Below are 22,698 nucleotides of genomic sequence, written 5' to 3'. Positions count from 1 at the left end.
AGGGACACAAGGTGAGCGGGGACGGCGGGGTTGGTGCCATGGCAACCGTACCTTTATGTTCATTCACAATATTCTATGTTTAAACATTGACTTGATGCACTCCTTCAGACTCCTACCAATTCAATAAGATTGTTATTTGTGTAAAGATTTACTATTTGAAATGTTCAAATAGTTAAACGAAGAATGTAACTTCTTAAGCATCGGTTGAGGATTCTGTGTTTATTTTCTTTGTGAACAGGGAGAGATGGGTTTCATTGGGACTCCGGGGGCAAAGGTAAGGCCTGATCAATGAACTCCTATAGACCTGATATTAATCATCAATGCTGATTAGACAAGCCTCCATTATGCACGTATATTTCTATGCATATCTGCCATACCATTATGCTAGTTACGTGGTTTTATTATTTATTGATATGTTTCTGCCTGTTTTCCATTTTTTCTAATTTCTCTATTCTCTCTCTCTCTCTGTCTCTGTCTCTCTCTCTCTGTATCTCTCTCTCTCTGTATCTCTCTCTCTCTCTCTGTATCTCTCTCTCTCTCTCTCTGTATCTCTCTCTCTCTCTCTCTCTCTCTCTGTGTCTGTGTCTGTGTCTGTGTCTCTGTCTCTGTCTCTGTCTCTGTCTCTCTCTCTCTGTGTCTGTGTCTGTGTCTCTCTCTCTCTCTCTCTCTCTCTGTGTCTCTGTCTCTCTCTCTCTCTCTGTATCTCTCTCTGTATCTCTCTCTCTCTCTCTCTCTCTGTATCTCTCTCTCTCTCTCTCTCTCTCTCTCTCTCTCTCTCTCTCTCTCTCTCTCTCTCTCTCTCTCTCTCTCTCTCTCTCTCTCTCTCTCTCTCTCTCTCTCTCTGTGTCTCTGTCTCTCTCTCTCAGGGGGACTCTGGCCGTGATGGGTTACCGGGGCCGGATGGAGCTGAAGGGAATCCTGGGCCGCGCGGCCCCCCTGGCCCCCCGGGGCCTCCGGGCGGGGGCTTCACCATGGACCTGGAGGTGCTGCTCATTTACTGGGCCTTAGATATCCAGCGGCCATTTTGCATTGAGGCGCTGAGCAGTGCTGTTGCTTCCATGAGTACACTTAAACGTAGAACACTATCTGCACACTCACTAAGTGGGCGGATTTTCAAATGTCAGTGTTGTTCCAATTCGAATACTCCGTGGTGCACTAACCGGAGACCGGGGAGTGCCGCCACGGCTCGCCACCCGCCAAAAACATCCCGCTGAACGCTGAACCCTTTAAAGCGCCTTTTAGTTCGCAATGAGCTGCTGGCTCCGCCTCTTCCGCTACGTAGCTAAGATGGCTGCCGTTGAGTGAGAAAAAGTTCACATCGTTCCACACTCAGCGTTTTGACCGCCCGACCAACGCAGCGCTGATCGTGGCCTTTCTGGTTATGATTGTCAGGATTGACGTTTGAACAGAGGTGTCAAAAGTATTCACATTCATTACTCAAGTAGAAGTATAGATACTAGTGTTTAAAAATACTTCTGTAGAAGTTGAAGTATCAACTCAAGCTTTTTACTTAAGTAAAAGTATTAAAGTACTGGTTTCAAAACTACTTAAAGTATTAAAGTATAAGTAATGCAAGGGGAAAAAAATGCCATTAAGGACAAAAGCGTAGGCCGTGCCACAGGGGCCTATAGATTACAATCAGCTTTTTTTTGCCAAGTATGCTCACACATACAAGGAATTTGGTCTCTGCATTTATCCCATCTGTGAATTAGTGACACACACAGCACACCTCTATAGCACACTGCCCCACTTCCCCCCAAAAAACATTTTTCTAAAGGCCATCTAATGACTATGATGTTAATGTTGATAAAATTGGGATGTACAGAGAAGTGCGTGAAAATGTAAGAAGTAGAAGTAAAAAGTAGGCTGAAAAAGAATTACTCCAGTAAAGTATAGATACCCAAAATTTCTACTTAAGTATGGTAACGATGTATTTGTACTTAGTTACTTGACACCTCTGCGTTTGAAGATGTCACTCCTGATTAAACTTCATCAAAGTCGCAACATCTAACATTTCACCAAGCTTGTTGCTTGAAATTAACCTGACACATCTATGGTCAATTCTTATTGATAGGGAATACATTTTTATCTGATTAAAATAACATCCAATGGCTGATATATTCTTCCAATAAAATATGATGGGCAGAGTGTACCTCAAAGCTATAGTTTACATCACACAGTTCTACACAGTTGTAAACAGTTACTGTTTAGTTACTTACTAACTGGGAGGGGTTCAATCAACAATAAGACTTTAATAATGACTCTGTTGATAATGAGCTTGCTAACCAATCGTGTTTCTGTTGGTAGGATCTGGAAGGATCCGGAAAGTCCAGCGGCTTTGGTGCATTTCTACCCAAAGGCCCTCAGGTAACGAACGTAACAATAGTACTACTATAATTAAACACATTATTACTGCTACTCATTATATGTATTGTGTTCTCACAGGGACCTCCTGGGATCCCTGGACTTCCAGGAACTATGGTAGGTTAACTAACTGAGTAAATTTAGTTTAAATGAATCAATTTCATTTATTTATTGCGACTTATAATAAATAAATGAATGATTGTTTACCAGGGTAAAGACGGGTTGGATGGGCCTCCAGGGAAGACGGGAGCAAAGGTCAGTCTCTGGCCTTTAGGATCAACGGGAAAGTGCCTGGTGGCCATTCAGGCTGTCAGGCTATTGCGTAAGAAGTAAGTCTGGTGGTAATGTCTTCCTATGACCTCTAGGGGGCGTCGGGGGCGCATGGAGCTCCCGGCAAGCCAGGTGCATTTGGACTAAACGGAGATGAGGTCAGTCAACAACACAAATTAGAATATAATAACTTTAACTTTTCAAGAAAAACAAGAATAATTCACATAAAAAAAACGGATTGTTCAGTAATTAAAGCGGATTTTGGTAAATGCATAACATTAGCTTTTTGGGTTTGGGAGTGGACCCTGATAACTATTAAGTATTTTTCAGATAAGAGTTCATCTTTTTCATCAATCAGAGGTGGGGCTTTTAATGTGTATAGAATGTCGCTGCTTTCTGGTTCACAGACCCAGGGGGGGATATACAGCCAGTAGTGAACAAAGCCTCTCTCCCTAAACCTGCGTTTCTTCCACAGGGACAAAAAGGAGACAAAGGTGACGCCGGACAAAAGGTGAAATCCGCCTGCGTACAATATAAACACATTGTTCAGTAAAGACATTCACAAGTTTATGGATACGCACACAAAGAAAAGCACACACAAACACAAACTGTTGCTATCACAAGATACAGAAGAACCAAACACTGAAATCAAGCCGCTTTTTCTGCTCCAGGGAGGACCAGGAAGGGACGGACTCAGCCTACCCGGCCCCCCAGGGCCCCCCGGGCCTCCAGGACCAATCATAAACCTCCAGGAGGTGAGTGACCTGATATGGGCGGTGTAGGCCAGCATTGAGATGGGTTGGACCCCCCAGCCTGGAAGATAACAGGAGTCAAACCCTGATGTCCGCAGTGTACCTGTAGGAGCCTTCAGCCACCAGCCCCGCCCTGCTTCTTAGTGACCTAAAGCTTTACTCATCAGAAGGCACTTTGGATAAAGACATCTGCTAAATGACGAAATAGAAGAAACAGCCCATTAAAGATGGACCCTTGGTTTTCATGGCTTTTTTTGTATCACAAACAAAGGAAACATGAATTTAGGTTTAGGAATCAAGATAGCCCTTGGCATTTAGACTCATTTTCGGAGATCAGACAATGTCCCTGCTTTGAGAGGGATCGATAGGAATACATCGGCAACGCTGAAAACGCTGACACTGATCACGGTATCATGTGTTGACCACTTAAGGTGGAAACCGATGTTGGCAAAACTTGACTTGCAATAAACATCCGTCATCCACAGTATCAACAGCAGAAATACAAATGTACCAAACTAACTACAGACTCAACTTCCTGTTTCCTGTCCAGCTGATGCTCAACGACACGGACGGAGTGTACAACTTCTCAGGGATGGTGGAGCTTCAGGTAACCCTCGGTCCGGGCTTCAGCCAATCACAGAACAGCATGAATGTTCCAAACTATCGGCAGGTTAACCCAAATTAATGGACGACGCGGAGGCCTTAGTTGTCCATTAATTCCTGATTATGGACACCTCGAAGGGCATTATCCTGCTTGTACCATGGTCACTTGCCAAAGAAAATAAATTTGTCCCAGCCTTTATGCATACCCCAGATACTATAGGGTCTATATAGCATATAACCGCGTTTTCTTATTTCAGTTTAATGCATTTTTCACAATTTACCAGCTCTCGTTTTGAAGGCTGAACTGACAATTTGACTGGAACTACTTAGTAGGTGTCCATATATCAGGGATTAGTGGATACCCTGCAGCCAATCAGAATCTAGTATACCCCCAGACCATGGTATAATTCCTGACAATGCCCAGAGTCGACCTGTGGGCGTCTGGAACAAGAGGCCCTCGCCCTCTACCTGCTCTTTAACATCATGTTTCTTAGAACATGTAGATATTCAGTCAGATTGCCAAGGCCAACAGACAAAATATAAAATAACATCATTGTAATTTCTGTAATGACACAGTATCTGTCTCCTCACTCAAAGGACTCCTAGCTGCTTTTGTATTTTCAGACGAGCCAGGATGTTACGCCTAACCACATGAATTTAATGAAAGGCCAGATGATTGAGATTGTCATGATTGTTATATTCCGTATCCCACTCATTATTTACAGGCTCCAAAGGGCCCCAAGGGAGATATTGGATTGCCGGGCGTCAATGGACCAGCGGGGCCAAAGGTAAATATTTCTTTGTTGTTGTGGAGAATTCCTCCAGTTCTCCTCATGAAGTGACTCTCTGAGCCAGACTGGAACAGGGCGGGAGCCAACTTGGCCCATTTAATCATGGCTACACTTCATATTCCACAACAGTATTAAATTAATTTAGTTAGTTATTTTACCCAGTATTTATATACAATACAAGCCCACCCTTATACATTAGCAGAAGCCAGATTTGTACATACTTATGTATATATACGTGTGTGTGTGTGTGTGTGTGTGTGTGTGTCTGTGAAGGGAGAGAAAGGAGAATCAGGCGTTGTCGTGATGCCCGACGGCTCCTTGATGTCTGACCTCGGGGGGGTAACCGGACCTCCAGGAATCAAGGTGACCACATATGACCAATCACTGACCACCATTTATACCATGTAGCAGTAGTAGACATAATGTCCACTCACTTTTAACACACACCTTTGGTTAGAATGTTTTTGAGGGTCCGTTTGTAATCTCCAGAGTAGACACAAGTCATTCAGTAGCATTTTGAGCCACAAATTATTATATATTTTTTTATTATTATTAAATAATATTAAAAATATTTTGTTTAGAAAACATATTATTTTGTACAAATATTTAAAAAAATAGTTATAATAATATAATGTAATATTAGTTTCAAATATTTAAAAAAGCAATATTTTTTTGATTTTTGAAATTCTTACAACACAAATAGCTAGAAAACCACATTTAGTCTTTTGTAATCTCCAAATCAAGTGTCTTGTCTGCTATATCCTGACCTGAGTGCTTGTGTTCCTGTCCAGGGCGATAGCGGTTTGCCCGGAGCGGCAGGCGTTGCGGTAAGTCCCCGGTTGTCGTGGTAACCACCCGTTTGTCAGTTATTCTAACGTAAACACTGTTGTCGGCTTACTTAGAGTCCAACTAACGCGTTCCGTCTCACCTCACAGGGGCCGACGGGGCCGAAGGGGCCGAAGGGAGAGTTTGGGTACCCTGGTCGTCCGGTAAACATGAACACGCTCAAGAAATATGTCCAGGCTTTAAACTTGAAATAAAAAAAATAATTATTCAAGAAACAAAGGATACCATAGAGATGATTTTCCGCATAGTAATTAATCTGTACTTTTTGAATCGATTTATGATAGAGATGATAATGTAAATGTAAATTGCATCTATATGCCATCGTTCCGTTTAAACGTTGTGTTGTTCTCCAGGGTCGCCCCGGGGTGTCCGGTCCTAAGGGAGAGAGCGGGTCCTCTCACAGCCCGCCGGTGAGTCAGCCACACACGGAAGTCTGTCAATAGATATTCCCATTTTTTGGAAAGATTCATGATGCGTTATTAAAGAAGTTGTGGGCTTCTTTCGATGTTTAAACTGCCATCTCACAATGGTGGTCGAGGTGGAGCCCTGATCCTCTTCCTCCTCTTCCTCTTCCTCCTCCTCCTCTTCTTCCTCCTCTTCCTCTACCAGGGGCCTCCTGGACCCCCCGGTCTCCCCGGCCGCCCTGGCATGTTCAACTGCCCCAACGGAGTATGTACACACACGCGCACACGCGCACACGCACACGCACACGCACACATACTCTCTCACTCACTCACTCACTCGCTGTCATTTTCCCATGTGTGTTGTCCATCAGTTACATTCAGACACCGCACACATACAGACAACCACACACACAGACACCACACACACACAGACACCCCACACAAAGACAACCACACACACAGACCTCTCCACTAGCCGGCTCACGCTGTCCCCCCCCTCTCCCTCCCCCCTCCCCCTCCCCCCTCTCCCTCCCCTGTCCTCCACAGACCGTGTTCCCCATTCCCCCCCGACCCCACTGCAAGAACGCGGTAAGTCATGTGGCCCGGCGTGGGAACGTGCTCCTCCATCGTTTTGGTTTTCGCGGCACGTCGAACTAACAGCGGGCCGTCTGACCGTGTAGCTCCGCCTCCGTGCACCTCGGGCCCGCCTCTGCATGGATGGCCGTCAATCGCCACCCCTGACCCCTGGTTCATGCGTCAGAGGACCGTGCGTCGGGTCCTCTACGTTCTCCTCACTGCCTGACCAGTGCCTTACCGGGGATGATTCACCAACCGTCGGCCTTTAACCCAGACAGATCTGTCTTTAGGAATGCTCGTTTTCTTCTTCCAGACCCAGACCGAATGAATCAAACCCTGAGAAATCAAACTGCATGGATGATCTTGGATAAAAACGATATTGTTTGATGGGAATATGGTTTGATACGTTTGGTGCAAATCTGAACCAGAATCATTTTACGCTTGTTTGTGACGTGGAAATGTCAGGACGGACTCGGACATCATGAATCCCACACTCTTTCTCGTTCATTAATAACTCATTTCATTCATTCATTCATTCATTCATTCATTCATTCATTCATTCATTCTTACCCTTAGTGGACCCTCTATCGCCTCTCTCTCTGTCCCCTGTTAACCTGCATGGCGACCCTTCACTGTCTGCGTCCGAGTGTTTGGCAGCGAGTGCCTCTCACTCACTGTACCGTACTAGTGGTGTCAGGCAGACTGGGGGCCCGGGGCCCATCGAGATCAGAGGTACTGCTGCTCTCTCTCTCTGGGGCTCTGTGTCTCTCGCTCTTCCACTCTCTCTCTCTCTCTCTCGCTCTCTCTCAACGCATGTCTCTCCACCATGTCATTATGTCATGAAAATCGATGTCATCACTTTTTATTTATAAGTTGTACGTTTAATTGCAATTTTTTTTTTGTAGCTGAACGCGGATGGTACTGTAAATGGTAAGAAAAAAATATAATTTTAGTCATAAGTTATAATTTAACAATCCTTAATTTTCTCCTATCTGTCGTTTTTATTCATCTTTTTTAATTTGCATTAGAATGAATGGAAGGTTGTTATAGATAAATCACGGGAATGAATCTCAGATGGACTTCAACATTGAAACTGAGCTCATGCAGCAACTGAAAAGATCCAGGGATCGAAAGCCCTTCATACGATGTTCAGTTAACCTGTGGTCGAGATAGTGGAACAAGTCAATGTTCCACTTCAGTTAATCTGACTACAAACAACATTCATTTAAATTAAATTGAATTGTATTTGTGTAGCCCTTAATCACAGGTACAGTCTCAAAGGGCTTAACAGGCCGTAAATCTATGACCCCCCCCCTGACCCTAGCCCCCCAGAGGCAAGAAAAATTCCCTTAGTTAGCAGGGAAGAAATCTAGAGAAGGAACACAGAGTGGGGGATCCCTCCTTCAGAGTGGGGGATCCCTCCTTCAGAGTGGGGGTTCCCTCCTTCAGAGTGGGGGTTCCCTCCTTCAGAGTGGGGGGTCCCTCCTTCAGAGTGGGGGATCCCTCCTTCAGAGTGGGGGGTTCCTCCTTCAGAGTGGGGGGTCCCTCCTTCAGAGTGGGGGGTCCCTCCTTCAGAGTGGGGGGTCCCTCCTTCAGAGTGGGGGATCCCTCCTTCAGAGTGGGGGGTCCCTCCTTCAGAGTGGGGGGTCCCTCCTTCAGAGTGGGGGTTCCCTCCTTCAGAGTGGGGGGTCCCTCCTTCAGAGTGGGGGGTCCCTCCTTCAGAGTGGGGCATCAGGCGTTCAGAGTGGGGGTCCCTTCATCCAGAGATGGAAGGAGGGATCCTGATGCTGCATCAGACTAACCAGACTAACCTTTACCCTTTGCTCCTGGTGGCCCTTCAGGAAACTGTCCGAGGGGAGAGAAGGGGGACAGAGGTCAGCCAGGCCTTCCTGGTTGGTCTGCTTTGCAAAGTGAGTCCCATCTTTACCACCATTCCCCCACCCCACAATCCAGTCTGAACCAAACGGATCGGGTTCAGTGCAGTTCAAAGCACATCATTGTATAGTGTTATTCTACTCTGTCTGAAGGAATGAGGTTAGGTTTATGTAACATGCTCTGATAATGGAAGACAAAATAAGCATCATTATTTGACATTCATTAAACTACTAAATACACAACACCAAAAAAATCCATGCATCACAACAATTGGGATCGGTTTAACATCTTAAAACAATCACATCACATGAACATTTAGTTTGTGCCCACAGATGTCTGCCATTCATGTAAATATTAATATTATTATATTATTAAACTAGATTCAGTAAGGCAGTTGTTGTTGTAATATAAAACAACAACAGGCAAATTGTCTTGGAGGCTTGTATCGTTAAATGATGTGTTGCACATGAGTCCCAGTAGCGTTGTGAGTAACCTTTGTGTTTCCTCTGTCATCCCTCCACAGACTCATTGTATCCCGGAAGAGGCGGGGTAAGTCACGATCTGCTCAGCCAATCGGTGCCCTCCCTTCTGATCGCCGCTACGTGTGTGTGTGTGTGTGTGTGTGTGTGTGTGTGTGTAAATATATGAAAATGTGTGTGTCTGTGTTCCAGCTGGGTAGCCATGGTGACCAGGGCATTAAAGGGGAGAAGGGAACGCCTGGGTACGCGGGTATCCCTGGGAGACAAGGAGCAACGGTACGTTCTGTTTCCATGGAAACCCCATCCAATGAAAAAATAAATAAAGACATATATGTGTGCAGCAAAATAAACGATAGGATAGATGTCTGAAGCATGAAGGAATGAATGCATTAAGAATGTCACTGCCCTGGTGTGACAGATTAAAATACACACAGACTCACTCACTCACTCACTCACTCACTCACTCACTCACTCACTCACTCACTCGCTCACTCGCTCACTCACTCACTCACTCACTCACTCGTTCACTCACTCACTCGTTCACTCGTTCACTCGTTCACTCGTTCACTCGTTCGTTCACTCGTTCACTCGTTCACTCACTCGTTCACTTGTTCACTCGTTCACTCGTTCACTCGTTCACTCACTCGTTCACTTGTTCACTCGTTCACTCACTCGTTCACTCGTTCACTCGTTCACTCACTCACTCGTTCACTCACTCACTCGTTCACTCACTCACTCACTCACTCACTCACTCACTCACTCACTCACTCACTCACTCACTCACTCACTCACTCACTCACACTACCTATAGTTAATATATAGCATAGCAGTAATATAGGAAATGGTCTGTCTGTGTGTGTGTGTGTGTGTGTGTGTTCCCCACGCTCCGCCCGGCTCCTCTCTAACTCCAGCTCTCGTTCCAGGGGCCTCCGGGCCAGTCTGTGCACGGCCCCCCAGGTCGGCCGGGGGTCCCCGGCTCCCCCGGCGTCCCGGGCTACGGTAGACCCGGTTCTGTTGGCCAACCCGGCCCCCCCGGCCCGCCCGGACCCCCCTCCCGATACGGCTCAGGTAGACCCTCCACGACAGAGACCCCCCATCCCGCCCCATAGGATCAGACCGCGAGTGAGTGTGGTTAGCCGTTACAAGCCGTCTGAAAATCGGCCTTTACCGCACGTTTTAGTGACATCACAAGTGGGCGTGTCGCCCGTAGCCACCATACGCCTCGATGGACACGCCCCCTTCTGACGTCACAAGAACACAGGAAACGGCAGATTTTCAAAAACGGCTCGCAACGGTTAATCACACTCGCACCTCGTGGCGTGACGTCACATATCAAGCAGTGCACGAGGGCCGACCTGATTGGCCCATGTGCTCCCCCGCTGTGTCTGGGGTTAACGGTGGGGGGGTAACTGGGGTAACAACAGAGGGCAGACGGAGCGGTTGGAAGGTGGATCGGTTTGAGAGCTTTGGGAATGTTTTCATTCTGTACGACACATCGTATGATGAACCAAAGAACACACAGAGCCATGTTCTGAACCCGGGGGTAGACCCCCACCCACACACGGACACTAAGGATGTTTTCTGTTTTGGTTCTGACAGCGGTGACCGTCGCGGGTCCCCCCGGCCCCCCGGGGCCCTCGGGGGCGGCTGGGACCTCAGGAGCTGTAAGTCAGACCCTCCTTGTCTCTCTCTCGCTTCCTGTCTCTCTCTCTCGCTCCCTGTCTCTCTCTCGCTCCCTGTCTCTCTCTCGCTCCCTGTCTCTCTCTCGCTCCCTGTCTCTCTCTCGCTCCCTGTCCCTCTCTCGCTCCCTGTCTCTCTCGCTCCGTTGTGATTCGGTTCCTTGGTCTCCATCTTGGATTCATTTTACAGAAGGCTTGGTCTTTGTCCATCGACCTCTTTGGAATGTTCTGGTTGCATGGTTACCAGTTGTCTTGGGAACGGCACAATAATGGTAACGGTTAACTTGAGTGGAAATCGCAAAACGTAAACTTATGTTTACCCGATAATCCTTCGGAAATGCGATTATTAACACAACACAAACTTTTGGAAACATAATCAGCGATGAAAATGAAAACAAGCACAAAGCCAAACGTAACTTTGGTAATCGCAAACATAGACACAATTGTCAAACTAACGTAAAAATGCATAAAAATAAACCCAAACATAACGTTTTACCAGGACACTCTTCAACTCTTACATTCAATTCTTCTGATTTTTCAATTTCTATATGATTTATATTTCTTAACTACAGTGACAGTCTCAAAGGGCCTAACAGGTCATATATGAATGACCTATAACCCTGACCCTAGCCCCCCAGAGGGCAAGAAAATAAGGGAGTGGGGTTCATCTCCACCTTATTGAGTTGTTCTCCTCCCCCTGTTCTCATGTTCTTGCCCTCCTCCTCCTCCTCCTCCTCCTCCAGCTGAAGAGCTTCTCCACGCGGGAGGCCATGATGCAGCACACAGTGAGGGACGTGGAGGGAACGCTGGCCTTCGTCTCGGCCACCGGAACGCTCTTCCTCAAGGTTTCCCAGGGCTGGAAGGAGGTCCAGGTAAACACTGCGGACTAGCCTTAGATATGAGATGAGATATGATATAATATGAGATATGATATGATATAAGCTATGATATGATACGAGATATGAGGTGAGATGATGTTAGATAAGGTATGAGATATGATGAGAGATGAGATGATATGAGATATGATATGATATATACAGTAATATGAGGTGAGATGAGATGATGTGAGATATGATATGATATATACAGTAATATGAGATATGAGGTGAGATGAGATGATGTGAGATATGATTTAAGAAATAATATGATGAGATATGAGGAGATTATGTGAGATATGATTTAAGATATGGTATGATATGAGATATGATGTGAGATGTTGTGAGCTATGATATGAGAAAGGATACGATGTGAGATATTATATATATGATCTGATGTGATCATTTTATGTAATTTGAGATATAATATGACACACAAAAATATATGATATATGATTTGATATATGATATGGGATATGATGTATAGCGGGAGATATAGTTTACAATATCAAATCATGCATTAACAGAAACAATGTCCTGAAGTACCGTACCTCAAGATTAAAGAGCATCACAGTAAAAGCACAGTGTATACTGTTTAACATACTGTAGTCAAATAGCATCCCTATCAATACCGCTGATGTTAGCACCGGTTAACAGGGAGCTATGGACACTGCACCGCTGCAGGTTAGCAGTGCAGCGGTGAAACGTACAATGGTGACACGCACAGCGGTCATGGGTGCAGCGGTGGTACGTTTACCGTTCTGTTTCCCCTCCTCACAGCTTGGCGGCATGGTCTACCTCTCCAGTAACATCATCCCCCAGGACGAGGTAACGTCACTCTCATAGCGCTTCATAGACGGGTTATCATCGATACACACTCTCTCATAGCGCTTCATACACTGGTTATCATCGATACACACTCTCTCATAACGCTTCATAGACGGGTTATCATCGATACACACTCTCGTAACACTTCATACACGGGTTATCATCGATACACACTCTCTCATAGCGCTTCATACACTGGTTATCCTCGATACACTCTCTGGTAACGCTTCATACACTGGTTATCCTTGATACACACTCTCGTAACACTTCATACACTGGTTATCATCGATACACACTTTCTCATAACGCTTCATAGACAGGTTATCATCGATACACACTCTCTCATAACGCTTCATAGACGGGTTATCATCGATACACACTCTCTCATAACGCTTCATACACTGGTTATCATCGATACACACTCTCTCATAACACTTCATAGACGGGTTATCATCGACACACTCTCTCATAACACTTCATACACTGGTTATCATCGATACACACTCTCTCATAACGCTTCATAGACAGGTTATCATCGATACACACTCTCTCATAACGCTTCATAGACGGGTTATCATCGATACACACTCTCTCATAACGCTTCATACACGGGTTATCATCGATACACACTCTCGTAACACTTCATACACGGGTTATCATCGATACACACTCTCTCATAACGCTTCATATAAGGGTTATCATCGATACACACTCTCTCATAACGCTTCATACACTGGTTATCATCGATACACACTCTCATAACACTTCATAGACGGGTTATCATCGATACACACTCTCTCATAACGCTTCATAGACGGGTTATCATCGATACACACTCTCTCATAACGCTTCATAGACGGGTTATCATCGATACACACTCTCTCATAACGCTTCATACACTGGTTATCATCGATACACACTCTCTCATAACGCTTCATACACGGGTTATCATCGATACACACTCTCTCATAACGCTTCATAGACGGGTTATCATCGATACACACTCTCTCATAACGCTTCATAGACGGGTTATCATCGATACACTCTCTCATAACGCTTCATAGACGGGTTATCATCGATACACACTCTCTCATAACGCTTCATAGACGGGTTATCATCGATACACACTCTCTCATAACACTTCATCTACGGGTTATCATCGATACACACTCCTCCTGTTGACGGTCTATGTGTCCCGTTCTTCCCTAGCCCCGTCCGGCGTCCCAGGCCAGAGGAGACGCCATGGAGCGAGTACGCTCCGTCTCGCAGAGGGTAGGTCCCAGAGGCGCCCGGCACCACCGAGACTCACTCACTCACTCAGTGTGTGTGTAAAATCGGCCTCTTGTGACATCACAAGTGGGCGTGTCCGCCTAGATGTGTGCTGGATAGATCAGTCTACCAGCCTACCCAGTGGACGGTAGCAAACGTTGCTCATCTATCCTTCATATATCTGGGTGGACACGCCCACTTGTGATGTCACTCTGGCACAGGGAAGGAATGATTATTTATTTAATTATTATAGGAATTAATTAATCACACCCATACCTGGTGGCATGACATGAGCCCTTTAATGAATGAATGATTTGAATTGTACAAAGTTGTTAGTATTTCTTAATGAAGTATTGTTGGAGAACAAGGGAGTACTATCTTCATTAAAGGAGGCAGTTGTACTGTAAAATAAAGGCGCTAAGCCAATCCTTCTGGGGCATATTTAAAGTGGGTGAAAATGTAAAAGTATACATTTGTTTTTGTTTAAGGGTTTAAGAGACAGTTAAATTGATTAAAAGGTAGGAATTGATTTGATTAACAATATAAGAGATGATTAATTTGATTAAAGCTAGGAATTTATTTGATTGAGGGTATAAGTGATGATTACATTGATTTAAGGAAGAAATTGTGTTGCTTAGCTATGAACTAAATTTAAATGCCTCGTCAAAACCCATCTGTTTATTATGTTCTCCTGTTTTCTTGTCTTTTATTTTTTGATGTCTTTAAATTATTACTCTGTGAGGCTCTTTGGTCAACGGCGGTCGTTTTAAAGGGCTTAACAAATACATTTTGATTGGATTGGATAAAAGATAGTGAAGTGTAAAAAAGCCACGCATCATCGCCGCGCCAACCCCCAAAACCAGAGTCAGCCTATAGCCCCTCCCTCCGAGGGTCAGACCCCGCCCACACAGTAGGTGCGTTTCCATCCCCCTGATTTTATGCGAACTTTGAATTATTGAATCAGTAAACGGTGATGGAAACACCAAAATTCGCATAAAAATCCTCAAATTTCGCAAAAAGGTTTATCCGCTCGTTTATCCGAAATTCGAAAGAGATTAAATTCGCAAAATGGGAGATGGAAACACACTTTTCGAAACAGCTGTGACGCAGCGAACTTTGAACACACAGGACTGACAGTCTTTCCGATTTCCGCATAACGACCGGCCATAGCAACCCTGCCGGCATCAACGTGTGACGTCATCACCCTATTCCGCTGCAACCACTCGATGGAAACGCACATAATTCGTATTACTTTTTTTTGCGAACTTTCGAAAGATTCGCATCACCTTTTAGATGGAAACGCAGCTAGTGACCCCCCCCTCTCCCCCCCCAGCTGACCCTGGTGGCGCTGAACCAGCCCCACTCGGGGGACATGATGGGCGTGGACGCTGCCGACCGCATGTGCTTCGAGCAGGCCAAGGCCATGGGCCTGCCGCCGCACTACCGCGCCTTCCTGTCGTCCGGGCGCCAGGACCTGCTCCACGTGGTCCACCCGCTGTCCCGGCACGCCACGCCCGTCACCAACCTCCGGGTAGGACGGGGGGGGGGGGGCGCTAAGGGTGCTCATGGGACGCTTGTAGACACACACTCGTAATGTGTGGAGAAACTCGCACATAGGCCTATACACACACACATATTCACACATATACACACCTATACACACACACACATATTCACACATATACACACACACACGCACGTATACACACACACACGCATGCAAACATACACGCACACACACACACACACACACACACACACACACACACACACACACACACACACACACACACACACACACACACACACACACACACACACTAGGCCCCCAGAACACACCTCGCCCTTGTGTCATGTGACGTGATGGTAGGTCATGTGATGTAAGCTGAATTGATGATTTGAATTGACATGTGACGTGCATAATTTGGCGCCATGTGATGTCAGGGTGTTGATGTCATGCATTGGAATGTCGTGTAGCGTCATGTGATGAAATTGTGTGTCATGTCGTGGAATGTCACGTGACATTGTGTGATGTGTGTGTGTGTGTCTCCAGGGTGATGTGATGTTCAGGAACTGGCACGCGGTGTTCAGTGGCGACGGAGCTCCGATCGACGCCAGGATACCCATCTACTCCTTCGATGGACGGGACGTCCTCGCTGACCCTTTCTGGTGCGTTGTGTGTGTGTGTGTGTGTGTGTGTTGTGTGTTGTGTGTGTGTTGTGTGTTCGTGCATGCATTAAAACCTATGTGTGTGTTTGTCTGTGCATGTTTACGTTTCTGTATGTGTGCATCTCTGTGTTTATGTACAAACGTTCGTCCCAAGTTTGTGTGTCTTCGTGCATGCATACATGTGTGTGTGTGTGTGTGTTTGTGTGTGTGTGTCTGTGTCTGTGTGTAAGCGTGCTCGTCCCTGCGTACGTTTACCAGCACTGGTACAGCGACACCTTTGAGTGGGTAGCATCTAAGTCTGCGCCCCCAGACCTCACCAACACATGCGCCCTGTCCTCCATCTTCACCCTGCATCTCATCAAAGCCCACCCTCTCTCCCCCTCCTCCCTCCTCTGCCCCCCCCCCCCCCCCCCCCCAGGCCTCAGAAGAGTGTGTGGCACGGTTCGGCAACCAGGGGTCTGCGGGTGCAGGACAAGCACTGCGAGGCGTGGCGAGCCGACCACATGTCCGTCACGGGCCTGTCGTCCAACCTGCTGTCAGGGCGGCTGCTGGGCCAGCAGACGCGCAGCTGCTCCAACCAGTACATCGTCCTCTGCATCGAGACGCACAAGACATAGGCCACGCCCCCCCCCCCATCTCCGCCCAGACCTTTCTGACTCCGCCCCCTCTCACCTGGGCCTTTCTGACTCCACCCCCTTTCCCCTGGGCCTTTCTGACTCCGCCACCTTTCACCTGGACCTTTCTGACTCCGCCCCTTTTCACCCAAAACTATGTGAGTCCGCCCTCCTCCACCTGGACCTTTCTGACTCCGCCCCCTCCCATCTAGACCTTTCTGACTCCGCCCCGTCCCATCTAGACCTTTCTGACTCCGCCCCCTCCCATCTAGACCACTCTGACTCCCCCCCCTCTTATCTAGACCTCTCTGTCTCCGCCCCCTCCCATCTAGACCTCTCTGACTCCGCCCCCTCCTATCTAGACCGCTCTGTCTCCGCCCCCTTCCATCTAGACCTCTCTGACTCCGCCCCCTCCCATCTAGACCTCTCTAACTCCGCCCCCTCCCATCTAGACCTCTCTGACTCCGCCCCCTCCCATCTAGACCTCTCTAACTCCGCCCCCTCCCATCTATGTGTATGGGGTCTAATCCAGTGCGCAATTAAATCAGGAGCTCACTTCGAGTCGCCTCATACGCAAAAGATACCATGAGATTGGTGTTTTATGTGATCTAGTAATTAGATTTAACATTTATAATTTATAAAAGTAAAGGTTTGAAGATTCTCGAGAAGGGTCCTGGATGTACGAATAACTGATTTACCAACGACTGGCAGCCCTGAGCAAACGTCTGCCAATCCCCTGCGTTCCCTGGAACGCTGATATTCAGGGCGAGACAGACTGGGATAAATCGATACGTGTGGAAAGGATTCTCAGACCTAAACATGTCGGGACTTCAACCACTGGTTGAGTCCCACCCGCCCAAACCTCGCCCTGCGAGACGCACCCTGTCCAGTCCCACCGGGCGGGCATTCATGTGCCTTTTGTGTGTGTGTGTGCAATGAGATCAAACACTTTGAGAATATGCACCTACCATCCATGACACCCGAGTCCAGTGTTGCTGGCAGCCTCACTATTCTTTGTAGCTCCTGGATGTTATATTTTTTTCAAACTGTTTCAAGCCTACTTACCCGCAGTGGGACAAACAGCAGTGACACCCTAAACCAATGGATCAATAAGGGCTTGAAGAGGTGTGTTCATCCACAAAGCAAAACGTGGGCTGGTTTGGAGTGGCGGATGATTTTTTACATTCGTCCTTTTTACGTTAGGTTTAATAAACAACCCACACAAATCATAAGGATTTATTAATATCACTGCGCACCCTGTCTGTGGAAGGTGCACTCACAATTCCAATATTTACCACCTAATTTTGATGCACTGTATTTTATCTGTTTCTGTACTTTTTTCTTTTTTACAAATCTTTTTTTTCTAATGTTTTTTGTCCTTTTCTACTTCTAGTGATCTCGACCCTCAAGTACGTTTAACTATGTGGGATATTTAATTTAAGATTAAAGATTTATTTATGCCAAGACCACAATTAATGTTTAACCAGATTGATGACATCCACAATATAATTTATCGTTTGTAACTGTTTGTTTTTTCATATCTTTTGTGAAATTTTGTCAAATTGATCTTTTGCGTTCTGCCTCTTTACTGCAATTGTTTTATGCAAAACATTCCTAGAAGAATCACAAAATCCAAAGGGAACCTTCCGAGCCATCAAATGTTATTTCACCCCAGCAATACCAAAGAACAAAACTATGACAATATTTACCTTTTAGGCAGAAGTATAAGAGCATATGTTTTTGTACAAAAATTGGTGCTTCATCAAGTAAAGTTGTTGTTTTTTGTAACCTGTTTTGTTTTTGTTCGTAAATGCAGCCCATATGCAATGGATAATTTTACTTACGTACATTTTAATATTATTATGAGTGCACATAATCACAACGATTAATCCATTATTTAATTCAAGAAGGGTTAGGGTTAAGTACTTCCCATCAAAAGGCAAAGAAATTGTTGTTGCCATCCAGTGTGTGTGTGTGTGTGTGTGTGTGTGTGTGTGTGTGTGTGTGTGTGTGTGTGTGTGTGTGTGTGTGAGAGAGCAGTTGTGTGTCTATGGGCGTGTCTTCATAAGTTATTGTCCAAAACGTCTCATTTTACAGTTCACAGTAATAAAAGGAACCTCTTGCATAAACCAAAACACAAAATAGCCTTCCCAACCCTGTCTCTAACCCCAGATTATTGGGAAAGGGTTCGAGAAATTCCAACAACCAACACCCAACGCGTTGGGGAACTCAGCTGAAACAGGTGAGCTGGTTCATCCTTTCAAAGACGACATTACGAATCTGGTGATCTAGAACAATAGTTCATAAAAAAAAGTCACCAGTGGTTTCAGTATGTTAGGGATGTACATCATGTCAGACTGCTGGGGCATAAAAGCATGGCCTGATTGGTGATCTCCCGCTCTCTGAAGGAAGCATGTCTCCCTGCTTCGTCCTCCTGCTGGCGCTCCCTCTGGTGGCCTCTCAGTACATGGGGTCTGGGCGCTGCCCCTCTCCCCATGTGAAGGCCAACTTCAGCATGGACCAGGTGACATGCCGCGTGTGTGTGTGTGTGTCAGTGTGTGTGTACTGTATGTATACGTATGTATGTATATATGTATGTTTATATTTGTGTATATATACTGTAGTTCCTAGGACGGTGGTACCCGATAATGAAGACACCGTCGATGAGTTCAGAAGACTCAGGGCCAAGGTGCAGCTCATGTAACTTGGTCCGACAGATGGACCACTCTGTGCTCATCATCCCGACCCCCCATCCGTGAGTCTCTCTCTCTCTCTGTCTGTCTGTCTGTCTGTCTGTCTGTCTGTCTGTCTGTCTGTCTGTCTCTGTCTCTGTCTCTGTCTGTCTCTCTCTCTCTCTCTCTCTCTCTCTCTCTCTCTCTCTCTCTCTCTCTCTCTCTCTCTCTCTCTCTCTCTCTCTCTCTCTCTCTCTCTCTCTCTCTCTCTCTCTCTCTCTCTCTCTCTCTCTCTCTATCATGTACAATTGTGTATCCACTGCGTTTGTGTGAAAATTAGTCCCCTGACTTGCCAGTTGGTCTTTATTTATTTTACCTCTCACTAAACCAGCAAAAAGATGATGAGCGTGGAGTGTTTGCTCTACGAAGGAAGGGAGGAGGCGGCAAAGATGGAGTCCCACATGAAAACGGAGTCTGAATTCTTGAATGCATGTACGGTGATGTATACACAAATATTCCATCCTCTCAAAAGTATATGCTTCTCCTTGATCCGTCTGTCTGTAGGCTATATCTTCAACATTCACGTATTCTGTATTTATTTTAAAAGTGCTAATAAAGCTAGATCCTCCTCTTCTTCCTCTTCCTCTTCCTCCTCCCTCTTCCTCCTCCTCCCCCTCCTCCTCCTCCTCCTCCTCCTCCTCACCTCCTCAGTGATGCCCGTCTGGGAGATATGGACGTTGGAGACAGACTACACCAATATGGCCGTGCTCTACACCTGCAAGGACATCTTGGACATGGTCTACATTGAGATGGCTTGGATCGTCTCCCGCGAGCGCACCCTGCCCAGCCGGATGGTGGGCGAGGCCCTGGAGCTGTTGGAGGGCCAGGGCATCGACGTCAGCCTAATGACCCAGGCGGACCAGACCGACTGTGACCCGCTGCCGGAGGAGACGACTCCGAGTTAATGAGATAGATTTCAAATAAATGATTATGAAGCAATTATTTTGAGGGTTTTTTTGTATGGTATTTTTGTTATCCATAGTTGTATGCTAGATGGACACACACACACATGCATTTATGATGCATTTCCTTATTTTGTTACATGCTAATACGAAAATAAACAAAAACGAGTGGCACCTCTATTCATAAATGTGATTTAACAAAGGTAAAGGGAAAAAATTTAACATATGTGTTGTTTATATTACTTGCAATTGGGTTGAAGTAACCATTTGGTGAGTATTTAAAAAAAAGTTTGATTATGTTGAATTAAAAGGCCTAAAATGCAATGGGTCTACCAGACCCAGCAGCACCTCCTGTGTAACAAAAAAACGAACACCCTATGAGGGTTAAGAAAATGCATGCCCTGCTGTCTCCACTACAAAGTGCCCTATGGGCAAACTATCTCAAAGTCGGTGCCATGATGACAGACAAAAACTTTGATGCGATTTAAAGTTCTATAGTTTTCTTTTGCGTTTTCGCCATTGAGGTTTGGTTATACTTTAAATTGGATCATCTAATAACATGATGTTAATCCTAATCAAGGATGAAGATGATTTCGTCATTCACGTCGGGGCGGGGGCCACAAGTCTTTCAGTAGGTGCCTTTCAAACGACCAGTGCGCCACTGCACACACACACCCACTGAGAAGGAGGGGGCGTAGGGACACAGAACAAAACCCATCCCTGCGGTCCAACACCCATACTGCCATACTATTTAGTATGTCAGAAAAAAAGTACTATGTCCCAATACATAGCTTGGAAAATGCAGTATTCCAAAAATACCAGGATGGTCGGTGGAGTACATCTGATCGCATTTCGCAGTATTCAGCATATATATACACGACGACGGCATGCTTTTTGTCTGTTCTGCCCCACGATCCTCGGCTCTGTGATCAGTGAAATGACCTGTGGTATGTCTCAATTGTTATGCATACTGTGTCCAACAGTGCGTACTATGTAGGGGTAGATGCTGTAGGGCGTGTGTGTGTGTGTGTGTGTGTGTGTGTGTGTGTGCGCGTGTGTGTGTGTGTGTGTGTGTGTGTGTGTGTGTGTGTGTGTGTGTGTGTGTGTGTGTGTGTGTGTGTGTGTGTGCGTGTGTGTGTGTGTGTGTGTGTGTGTGTGTGTGTTTGTGTGTAACCCTACAAGTGCAAATAATAAGTAGGCTATATGATTTGGAACGCCGCCAGTGGCCGAGTTCCAGAACTCGTCTCGCAGATAGGGGGGGGGTTGTTGTCACGGAATATGGCAAGCCGATTGTGCCACAATTCGCTGTTAATCAGGCGTCTCAGTATCCCAACGGAGGAATACTGCGAGACGAGTATGGCTAAATACGGCTCGGTCCGGATCACGCCCACTTTTGGCGGCGGAAACTCGACCCGTGCCGCACTTTTGCAGACTGTACCGACCCGCGCCCTTCGGTGGAAATGCGCCATAAAAACGAATCGAGAGAGAGAGAGAGAGACATACACAGAGAGAAACATATTAAAAGTAATCTTCTGAACTGTCCCAGAGCACGATTGTCTGACTTTGTCATGCTACACAGAATGAAATTCAAACCAAAGCATTTAAATTGTGAGATTTATTTTCGACTTCAGAAGGGGTGTGCACTGTGCACAGATAGTAAAGTGCACCCCCTTGTCAAAAACCTAAAGGCTGACAATGGTATATGCTTTGTATTCTGGTTACTCAGATTTTTGCAGCAGATAGTGCAGTAGGCCTATAACCTCTAGTTATGTATCGTGCTCAAGTTCACGAAAATTAACCGTGTCCCAGAGCACAATTGTCTTACTTATTTCTTGTTACACAGGATGAAATTCAAACCAAAGCATTTCAATTGGAAGATGTTCTACGACTTCAGAAGGGTTGTGGGCAGATAGAAGGTGCACCCTCTAGTTATGTAGGCCTATGTGTCAAAACCACAAATGCAACAACGGGTAAATGCCGTGTATTATGGATACTCTGATTCAATAAACTGAATCTATTGAATCGTGTCCCAAAGGACGATTGTCTGTCATTTTTCGTAAGTGTAAACCAATGCATTTTGAATGGGAGCGATTCTCAGACAATTTTTGCTCTGGACTAAACAAAATGTTAACCCATGCATTTTGAATGGGAGCGTTTCTCAGAATACTCTGTATATATCTATAAATTATATATATATATGTATATATTTTATGCATACATATTTATATATGCTGTATTTATATAGTTATGTAGCCTATATTTATAAATATCTTTATCTATATATTTATTTCTTATGTATATATATTTTTTTTATTAATTTATTTATTATGTACGGAGGGGCCAACACTTTTCCTTGTATTTGGGGTGTTGTTTTTGGTCTCTGGTGCTCCAACACGCATACAAACTTTGAATAAAGTCTGTACATGATTTTTCTGAGTGAGATATGCATTTCTGAAAGTACCCCGCCTACAGTTACCAAACGAGTGAGTCAGTTTCGGCGCCCCCTCCCACGTAGGATGGGGGCACAGTGGAATATTACCTCCCACTTCCCCACTCCCCTCCAATCAGAGCATAGCTAAGATTGTTTGGAATGCGGACGAGCAGCTCCGGCGGGGGGGAACTCGGAAGCTCAGCTCCGGGAGAACAATCCCTTTCTCCGCCGGAGCTGCC

At 45.8% G+C, this 22,698-nt stretch overlaps 2 protein-coding genes across 2 annotated transcripts; both read left to right on the top strand.

The window, feature by feature from the left end:
* Window positions 1-870: 870 nt before the first annotated feature.
* Window positions 871-16,787, top strand: LOC130377388 (collagen alpha-1(XV) chain-like). The gene is made up of 27 exons (XM_056584489.1): window positions 871-983; window positions 2,308-2,367; window positions 2,446-2,481; window positions 2,575-2,619; window positions 2,730-2,792; window positions 3,110-3,145; window positions 3,306-3,389; window positions 3,937-3,993; window positions 4,715-4,777; window positions 5,054-5,143; window positions 5,572-5,607; window positions 5,716-5,769; window positions 5,980-6,036; window positions 6,236-6,295; window positions 6,577-6,618; window positions 7,512-7,536; window positions 8,448-8,516; window positions 9,005-9,030; window positions 9,153-9,236; window positions 9,884-10,028; window positions 10,560-10,624; window positions 11,383-11,511; window positions 12,295-12,342; window positions 13,552-13,614; window positions 14,945-15,142; window positions 15,665-15,780; window positions 16,199-16,787. The coding sequence occupies exons 1-27, from the start codon at window positions 972-974 to the stop codon at window positions 16,395-16,397; spliced, it is 1,962 nt and encodes a 653-aa protein (XP_056440464.1). The 5' UTR covers window positions 871-971; the 3' UTR covers window positions 16,398-16,787.
* A 1,687-nt stretch (window positions 16,788-18,474) lies between these two features.
* Window positions 18,475-20,031, top strand: LOC130377029 (apolipoprotein D-like). Its single transcript, XM_056583967.1, has 5 exons — window positions 18,475-18,636; window positions 18,803-18,918; window positions 19,019-19,149; window positions 19,458-19,558; window positions 19,778-20,031. Exons 2-5 carry the CDS (start codon window positions 18,808-18,810, stop codon window positions 20,029-20,031), a joined length of 597 nt encoding a protein of 198 aa, XP_056439942.1. The 5' UTR covers window positions 18,475-18,636; window positions 18,803-18,807.
* Window positions 20,032-22,698: the final 2,667 nt, after the last annotated feature.

Source organism: Gadus chalcogrammus, chromosome 23, assembly GCF_026213295.1.
Source record: "Gadus chalcogrammus isolate NIFS_2021 chromosome 23, NIFS_Gcha_1.0, whole genome shotgun sequence".
In the NCBI taxonomy this organism is placed as follows: domain Eukaryota; kingdom Metazoa; phylum Chordata; class Actinopteri; order Gadiformes; family Gadidae; genus Gadus; species Gadus chalcogrammus.
The sequence above is the reverse complement of the archived record's forward strand: the minus strand, read 5'-3'. Positions and strand labels throughout refer to the sequence as shown.

What these genes read in the sequence shown, in the direction of transcription:
- LOC130377029 (XM_056583967.1), top strand. Translation starts at nt 18,808, where the DNA reads ATGTCTCCCTGCTTCGTCCTCCTGCTGGCGCTCCCTCTGGTGGCCTCT. An exon ending in CCAACTTCAGCATGGACCAG is followed by an intron (nt 18,919 to 19,018) that starts GTGACATGCCGC and finishes TATATACTGTAG; the next exon opens with TTCCTAGGACGGTGGTACCC. An exon ending in GTCTGAATTCTTGAATGCAT is followed by an intron (nt 19,559 to 19,777) that starts GTACGGTGATGT and finishes TCACCTCCTCAG; the next exon opens with TGATGCCCGTCTGGGAGATA.
- LOC130377388 (XM_056584489.1), top strand. An exon ending in TTGGACTAAACGGAGATGAG is followed by an intron (nt 2,793 to 3,109) that starts GTCAGTCAACAA and finishes TTTCTTCCACAG; the next exon opens with GGACAAAAAGGAGACAAAGG. An exon ending in ATGGACCAGCGGGGCCAAAG is followed by an intron (nt 4,778 to 5,053) that starts GTAAATATTTCT and finishes GTGTCTGTGAAG; the next exon opens with GGAGAGAAAGGAGAATCAGG.